The following is an 8,889-nucleotide window of genomic DNA, read 5'->3' as shown; positions in this document are numbered from 1 at the left end:
TGACTTGTGTTTTGTCTATTTTACTTCATTAGGGTATTTTGGTTCAATTCCATATTAATTTGCCCATTTTGTTTAACTATAAGATGCTTCAGTAAAAATCAAATGAACTGATATTTTTCCATTAAAAAGTTTGACTCACAGAAGTAGTAATAGAACTTAAAGGATTAGTTCACTTCGGAATAAAGATTTCCGGTAATTTCGATAGTCCACTTTAGATATTCTACTAACTATTAGTAACTTTGCAGCTACATGTCAACTAACTGTCATTAGAGTATTACTAGACTGTCTGCTTAATATTTGCTAACACTTTATTTTGTTGGTCCCCCAATAGACATCTATAATCTACTGACTATAAGTAACTTGGCAACTACAAGTCAACTTATTCTACTAACCTGAACCCTAACACCTAACCATAACCTAACAGTCTACTTAAAGTTTACTATAGTCTACTAATACTCTAATGAGAGTTAGTTGACATGTAGTTATAAAGTTACTTATAGTTACGATGAACTGTTCCTTTCTGGCCATAATTCCCCAGCTCCCGTGAGCTACACACTGAGATCAAGAAGCCATGGAAGAACCCGTATTCAGCACGCATGCCTCCGTGCAGATGAGCTGTACAGATACACTGTAGCAGGTCTCCTTTCACTTTAGAGAGTCGTTTTAATGAGACTATAGCTTTGAACCTCAGACATATGATATTCAGGTGTCTGCCCTCACAGGGGGCTCTTCAATATCTGGCTTAGGCATGTGTACTAGGAGTTTTTGGAGGCGATCTAGAAGCACCCGAGCCCCTCAGTATCTGAGTGTAGGCTCTTTAGAGCTACAGCCCTTCAGTTTATCTTCTGTAAGGTCTAGTTTGCCTGGTACTGGCCTCCTTTTATTACTATAGTCGTCTATAGGCCCGCCTTTGCATTAGGCGATAAATGCTAGTAGATGTTAAAGGGATACTCCACCCAAAAATGAAAATTCTGTCATCATTTACTCACCCCCAAGTTGTTGCAAACCTGTATGAGTTTCTTTCTTCTGCTGAACACAAAGGAAGATATTTTGAAGAACGATTGAAACCCAACAGTTGTTTGGCACCATTGACTTCCATAGTAGAAAAAAAAAATACTATGGAAGTCAATGGTGCCAAAGTTCCAATCGTTCTTCAAAATATCTTCCTTTGTGTTCAGCAGAAGAAAGAAAATCATACAGGTTTGCAACAACTTGAGGGTGAGTAAATGATGACAGAATTTTCATTTTTGGGTGGAGTATCCCTTTAAGTATAAGAATAAATAGCAGCATGCTATTTCCTAAGCCTCTCATGCAGGTATATACTGGGCATTGTCAGGCCTTTCTCTCTCTGAAAGGAAAGAGTAGGAAGCAGTGTGCTGAGGCCTCCACTCTTCAGAGCTGAATTAATAGCCAGAACTATCCAGCTTGGCCTTAAGCTGGTTTCTCTCTAGTCACAAGGCCTCATAGCCGAGACCACCATTTCCCTTGTGCTTAACAGAGAAACAATGAAACAGATAAATAGGCCTCGACCCAGAGAGAAAAAAAAATTCTCTAGGTTATGCTGGTAGTACTCCCCTTGTTAGGGTCATGATTGGAGTGCTTTTGCTACCCACAGCTTTAGTTTATTCACCCTGCACTACTCCCTCCCATTTGGGTCGGTTTGAGTACACTCCCTTAGAGCCTAAGCACTGCCATGGGCTGCCGCTCTTGACAATTGAAGCTGTAGGTCTTTCTACAGGCCTCCACGATAGTACTTCTGCTGATTACACTGCCCATTGGCAGTGTAAACTAGGAAAACCAGGCCCACAGAATTTCTGTGAGAACACCTAAGATGTCTGAGGCTAGTTCTGCTAACAAGTATCACTATCAAGTAGTCAGGCCCTCACAGGCCTCCTTGAAGGCCAACGAGTTGGATGTTTAGTAATAACTGATCATCACGTTGCAGGCTCCCTTAGAGCCTCCCTGATTCTAGCCAAGAACCTGGTCAAAATATATATATATACCAAACTAACCCTAAGTCTGGTCAGAAGGTCGAAGGACTTTCACGAGGCATCCATGTTAGATCATTCCTTTCGGACCCCCTGGCCATATTCCCTTAAAGGAACCCCTTCCATGGAAGCTGTTGGCTTCAAGCCTTGAGCGGCCTTGGTAGCCCTTAGTTGTTTCTGAGGCCTCTTTGAGGCTTATAGCTTGGGCAGTGACCATAGGGAATGTGACCGGAAGGGGTAGTGTTTTTTGGCATTTCAGTGAAACTGCCATTTCTGACGTTTCTGTCACAGCTATAATTGGCATGCAGTCCCCTCAGCATGGTGGGTTTGTATATCGTTCTCCATAGCGTCATCGACGCAGTGCAAGTTCCCTTTCGAAAGGGAACGTCTCAGGTTACAACTGTAACCCATGTTCCCTGAGAACAGGGAACGAGAGACTGCGTCTTTTCGCCACGCCTCAGGGATGCCTGCTGAACAGTCCCTTCAGACGATAAGTGAATGACATGTTCTCTAGGCACCACTTTTATACTTCCGGGTCGCACTAGTAGTGACGTCATAGGCTGTCGCTGGTCAAAAACGATTGCCGTGATTGGATAAGCGTTTCAGACACCGGTTCACGTGGAGGGCGTTCCCCATAGCGTCATCGACACAGTGTCAGAACAGTGCCTGTTCTCAGGGAACATATGTTACAGTCGTAACCTGAGACGTTTTCTATTATTTGAAAGCATTTATTTAAAGGGATCATGTCATACTTTTTTATAATCCTGCTAAGATCCTGAATAATGACATCACTGTTTTCTGCAGAGCTGCTTTACAGCTGAATTGAACTCATTACATAATTGATGAACTTTACTCAATTACTGAACTGAATGAACTATGAACAGCTGAATAATGACTCTACTGTTAGCTGAATCTTAGAGAATTGAATTGTTTTCATCATTGATCATTATCTTCCAGTTTGTCACTGTAAAGCTGCTTTGAAGCAATCTGTATGCACTATATAAATAAAGATGATTGTCTTAAGTTTTAAAAACAAAAATTGCTTTATTTTTTTACAAAACTTTTTTATTAAGACATAGCTGCTTATACAAAGTAAGAGACCAATTTAACATATATACACACAAGTACAAATAAAGGGGAGGACAAAAACAGCTAAACATATAGATATATAGATATACACTCACCTAAAGGATTATCAGGAACACCATACTAATACTGTGTTTGACCCCCTTTTGCCTTCAGAACTGCCTTAATTCTAGGTGGCATTGATTCTACAAGGTGCTGAAAGCATTCTTTAGAAATGTTGGCCCATATTGATAGGATAGCATCTTGCAGTTGATGGAGATTTGTGGGATGCACATCCAGGGCACGAAGCTCCCGTTCCACCACATCCCAAAGATGCTTTATTGGGTTGAGATCTGGTGACTGTGGGGGCCATTTTAGTACAGTGAACTCATTGTCATGTTCAAGAAACCAATTTGAAATGATTCAAGCTTTGTGACATGGTGCATTATCCTGCTGGAAGTAGCCATCAGAGGATGGGTACATGGTGGCCATAAAGGGATGGACATGGTCAGAAACAATGCTCAGGTAGGCCGTGGCATTTAAACGATGCCCAATTGGCACTAAGGGGCCACAAGTGTGCCAAGAAAACATCCCCCACACCATTACACCACCACCACCAGCCTGCACAGTGGCAACAAGGCATGATGGATCCATGTTCTCATTCTGTTTACGCCAAATTCTGACTCTACCATCTGAATGTCTCAACAGAAATCGAGACTCATCAGACCAGGCAACATTTTTCCAGTCTTCAACTGTCCAATTTTGGTGAGCTCTTGCAAATTGTAGCCTCTTTTTCCTATTTGTAGTGGAGATGAGTGGTACCCGGTGGGGTCTTCTGCTGTTGTAGCCCATCCGCCTCAAGGTTGTGCGTGTTGTGGCTTCACAAATGCTTAACGTTAGCCTGTTGACATGTTTGACTGAATCTTTTAACTTGCTTTATTTCTTGACTTATATAGCTTCTTATACTTTTTAGGCTACTTATACTTTAATAATGGCTATTATTGATCAATAAAACTGAAATTTAACAAAGAGAGACAGGGTTGTGTCATTTTATTTCATATAGCCTGTAAGACTATTTTAATATATAGCCTATATATAATATATCACCAACACGTAATGTATTTTTTCATGTATGGGATGGGAAGAATTTCATATATCAATTTCCATAATAACATAATTAAAATTGCATTTCGAATCATTGTGAATACGGTAAGGCAGTATAAGCTCAGGTAAACCTCAATCACAATTTATCTTATCACAATTTATCTTAGCCAAAAACTGTTTTAATATTAATAACATTAACGGAAAGGTTGGTGGCTAAGAGTAAAACAAATATATTATTTTTTTCATTCAAAGGATTGTGTCATGTTACAGCTAAGCGCACACATTAGCCAAATGAACGGTGTTAGCTCCCCTGATCACAACAGAAGTGATGTAGATTGTGACGTGTGCAAAACTGTCCCAATTCTGCTCTTCACAGCTTCGGGCCCTTGCGCACTTACTCCGCTAAGTGCACTTTCAACAAGTGTCCACTTCGAGGAAGACCTTAGGGCGTAGTGTGGGTATTTGGGACAGGGCCATTGTCTTGACCAGGACCACACCCCTAAATGCATTGAAGCAACTGCCATGTGATTGGTTGATTAGATAATTGAATTAATGAGAAATTGAACAGGTGTTCCTAATAATCCTTTAGGTGAGTGTAAATATAGTAGTGTAAAATCACACTACTATACAAAAATTGATTTTAAAACAAAGCAAATATAATCAATAATAATAATAAATTATTGATATATACGTATATAGCACCTTTCAGACACAAAATGTTGTTCAAAGTGCTTTCGATCAAAATTGCACAGATGAATATCAACAGCAAAAATAACATTGAGCATAAAAAATACATCAGATAAAAAGGATTTAAATACATCACACAATATAAGATATAAAACATATAAAGAAAAGCCATAAAATGAAAGTAATCATTCCACAACACACAAAATGGTAAAACATTGAAAAAAACTATTTAATAAACTATAATCCATAGTAGAACTAAGTAAATGGCAGAGTAAAAAAATAAGTTATTAACAATGATACAAAAATAAAAAAACAGTAAGTGTACATGCTTCCCTAATGTCTAACGGTAGTGTATTCCATAGTTTAGGGGCATAATTTGCAATGCCCGCATCACCAATTATCTTTCGTTTTAGTTGGGGGGGGGGGTAAACCTGCATTGGACAATCCTAAAGTTCTTGGTGGAATATAATTAATGAGAGAGCTAGTAAATATAGTTAGGTCCTTGTCCTTGTCCATTTCGAGCTTTGTACGTGATGAGTAGAACTTTAAAATCTATCCAAAATTGTATAGGAAGCCAATGCAGTGCAGCCAAAACTGTTCTCTTTTTGTTGGTTCTAGTTAATAACCGAGCTGCAGAGTTTCGGATAAGCTGGAGTCTGTTAATTGATTTTTGTGGGAGGCCAGTAAAAAGTGCATTACAATAATCGAGCCTACTTGAGATAAGAGCATGAATTAATTTTTCCGCATCTTTCTGGTTTAAAAAAGGACCAATTTTAGGTGTTTTCTAAGTGAAAGAACAACGATTTTGTTACCTTATTAATTTGCGAGTTAAAACAAATCTGATTCTAAAATAATGCCTCAAGACTAGTAACCTCTGGTCGCACCCGAGGAGTCAATTTAACTAGATTCTTAAACAACAGTTCTCTTTTAGTTTTTGGGCTAAGTAATAAAATGTCAGTCCTCATTTAATTTTAGAAAATTGGTACTCATCCATTTATTTAGTGATCAAAGTAATAGCCTCAGTGTCAGTTGGCTTCACAGAAATGTACAGTTGTGTGTCATCGGCGTAACTATGGAAACATTATGTTCTCTGGCAATGTCACCAAGTGGCAGCATGTACAATGAAAACAAAGGACCAAGGCAGCTTCCTGGCGGGACTCCAAAGTGAGTTTCATGTTTCTCAGATACATGCTCTCCGATTTTGACACAAAAATGTCTCCCTTTATTATACGTTTTAAACTAATTAAATACACAATAAAAAAGACCTACTAGTTTTTCTAAGCGATTGATTAAAATGTCATGATCGATCGTATCAAACGCTGCACTTAAGTCTAAAAGGACTAGAATTGAGAGTTTATTCTGGGGTCACTAATTATTTTTGTAAGGGCAGTTTCCTGTACTGTGATGAGCTCTAAAGCCAGACTGAAATTCCTCCATAATGTGATTTTGTTGTCTCTTTTTTTTTTTTTTTTTGGCGCTGCAACTACCTTTTCTAGTATTTGACTAACTTTGAGGAGAAAATAACTGCTAACCCACCACCCTTCCTGTTTTGTCTAACAGCCTGATAAAAACAAGTTAACTTAACAACTTAAAGATTGTGTACACGTGTTGATTTATAATTGTTACAGTTTGTTTGACCATGCCACCTTCTATTTGAAGTCACTGGTATATTTGTGGAAATGACATTGAATCGGTCTCATCTCTGGTGGGTACGTGAATAATGATGTCTCTGACGATCAGACTGACTTGACTTCTGCGTTGTGGCTACGGCTAACTCTATACTTGTTGAACATGGATAAGGAAGAGAAGGATGGGAATATGGTTGTGATGACTTCTTTCTTTCCAGTCTTGCAGTCCCTCATGCTCACAGGCTCTGAACTCTCTGGTGTGGCGGCTTGAGTTCCCTGTCGAGTTGAGGTTGGATTTCGGGCTTCGGGTCATGTCACGAGCTCAAGCCCTCCACCGAGGACAGCAAGTATGTTATTTCCTATCCAATACAAAATTATATGAACATGTCAACTCATAAATGTTTTTTTACAGCTGCTTTACAGCAGAATTGAATTCTGTTTGCATTAATGATTCTGTTATTTTCCTGTTTATTGTCATGAAGCTGCTTTGAAACAATCTGTATTGTATAAAGCGCTGTATAAATGAAGTTGACTAGACGACAAGAACATTAAAATGAACTCTGTTCACTACACAAATCAGAAAATCTCACTACGAAAAATAACAGAATTGAAGATAAATGGTAATAATCCTACTCTGTCTGTTACACTTCCTCACACCTGAAATCACTGATCGAGTGAATCTCCTGAACTTCTCCAATCTACAAGAAGATCATTTCTAATCCATTTATGTTGTAACATCTGCTCTAACGTCGGCCGTTTAGTTGGATCCTTTGTTAGGCACTGGCTAATCAGATCACTGCATTCTGTACAAATTTTAATAAGGAGAGAGCTGGTTAGTCATGACTATGTGACTTAGCATCTAAACATGATTAATGTAAGGTAAAATGTTCTTTATCTTTACTTTAAAGGTGAAGTATGCAGTTTCTGCGACAAAAAGAGAGCATATTTCCAACTCAAACATCACAAATGCAACTTTTACTGGTTCAAAAAATCTTGCATACAGTACTTCACCTTTAACTGTTTCTGTACAGAGCTGTGTTTATCAAAGATATCAATATTATTCTCTCACCTTTGGATAAATTGGAGTTCTCAAATGTAACTTTGGCTTGTGTGATTTCCATTCTATTGCCAAAAGGAGAACATGCGTTCACCATCTCATATAACAACACTCCTAGAGTCCAGACATTTGTAGGGATGGCGTGGAATCTCGGTCCCGTGTAGACTTCAGGTGGGCAGTAATCCAGTAATCCTGTAAGCAGGACATTTGCGCATTGTTGAGCTTATTTAAAGTGTCAAATAATCAGTAAGTCACTACATTCAGGTTTCCACACTCCCAAAATGCTCACCACGGTATATTCTGCTCTCGTAGCCGTCACTACTAAGTAGCTGACCGCAGCCAAAGTCTATCAGCTTGAGCTCTAACGTGTTTTTCTTCAACAGGAAGTTGTCCGCATGAACGTCATTATGAAAAACGCCACGCTCGATGCAGTGTTGTACCGCCAGCACAGCCTGTCTCATGATGACCCGTGCCGTTGGTTCATCCAGTTTAGGGTTACGAATGATGAAGTCCAGCAAGCTCTCGCAAGGTTCGGGGTACTCCATAACGAGAGTGAATTTCCGAGGGTGTTCAAACCACTCGTACAGCTGAATGACGTAGGGGCTTCTGGGTTCTTGCCTCATCAGCAGCAGCAGCGCCACGTCTGTAACCAGAGGTTCGGGATGCCCAGGCTAGAGAAAAGTAGCAGACAGAAGGTTAGCTGGGTACAAATCTGAAGAAAATATCATTGCTAAATGTACTTTTCTTTTATCTCTGTAGATTCAGAGCCTTTGTAGCTCAAAGTTATTTGGTGCTTCTAGGCTTATTGGTCTATAACATTTACAGCTAATGCTTCCAACAGGTGTATTAACTACAGTTATCAGCACTTAAACAACTAAATACACATGCAGGTTTTGGCCAACTTACAATATCAAGATAACGATTGTTGTCAATCTTGCTCATCTGCTTGATGGCAACCTGCAAAAAAACAAACAACATTAACAATTCAGACACCTGACCTTGCACTAGGTATTAAACCATCTGTAAATTGTTTTTAAATATGTTTTGATGCATGCAAGAGCAAAATGTTTGTACAGTTCGGTAATATTTACCTTTTTGCCATCAAATTTCCGTGTTCCCTCGTACACCCTGCCAAATCCTCCGGATCCAATCATCTCTCCTATGTTGAAGAGAGACTCAAAGGACTCTGAAAAACAAACAGAAAAATTATGATAAATATATGAGCTTGCTAGATCCTTTGAATAAATAATATATGGTTACACTTTATTTTAAGGTGATGTACTTGCATTGTACTTCCTCAAATAAGTAATATTAATTAACTACATGTACTTACTAGCCTATAGCGTTACTGTTAGGGTTA

General features: G+C 39.0%; 1 protein-coding gene across 1 annotated transcript; it reads right to left on the bottom strand.

Annotated features, from left to right (window-relative positions):
* Positions 1–6,355: 6,355 nt before the first annotated feature.
* Positions 6,356–8,482, bottom strand: LOC130081952 (serine/threonine-protein kinase pim-2-like). Its single transcript, XM_056246683.1, has 5 exons — positions 8,436–8,482; positions 7,819–8,200; positions 7,542–7,721; positions 7,130–7,275; positions 6,356–6,831 (listed from the first exon to the last, which is right to left on the bottom strand). The coding sequence occupies exons 1-4, from the start codon at positions 8,469–8,471 to the stop codon at positions 7,136–7,138; spliced, it is 738 nt and encodes a 245-aa protein (XP_056102658.1). The 5' UTR covers positions 8,472–8,482; the 3' UTR covers positions 6,356–6,831; positions 7,130–7,135.
* Between the last annotated feature and the right edge of the window lie 407 nt (positions 8,483–8,889).

Source organism: Rhinichthys klamathensis, unplaced genomic scaffold (assembly GCF_029890125.1).
Source record: "Rhinichthys klamathensis goyatoka isolate OS25496 unplaced genomic scaffold, OSU_Roscu_1.1 h1tg000040l_1, whole genome shotgun sequence".
NCBI classification, from domain to species: Eukaryota; Metazoa; Chordata; class Actinopteri; order Cypriniformes; family Leuciscidae; genus Rhinichthys; species Rhinichthys klamathensis.
This window is presented reverse-complemented; position numbering and strand designations above follow the sequence as displayed.

Bases quoted from the DNA above. Each gene is read 5' to 3' on its own strand.
- LOC130081952 (XM_056246683.1), bottom strand. From the start codon at position 8,471: ATGAGCAAGATTGACAACAATCGTTATCTTGATATT. The intron at 8,201-8,435 runs GTAAGTTGGCCA...ACTTTTCTCTAG, and splicing joins ACAATCGTTATCTTGATATT to CCTGGGCATCCCGAACCTCT. The intron at 7,276-7,541 runs GTGAGAGAATAA...AAATTTGTACAG, and splicing joins GAACTCCAATTTATCCAAAG to AATGCAGTGATCTGATTAGC.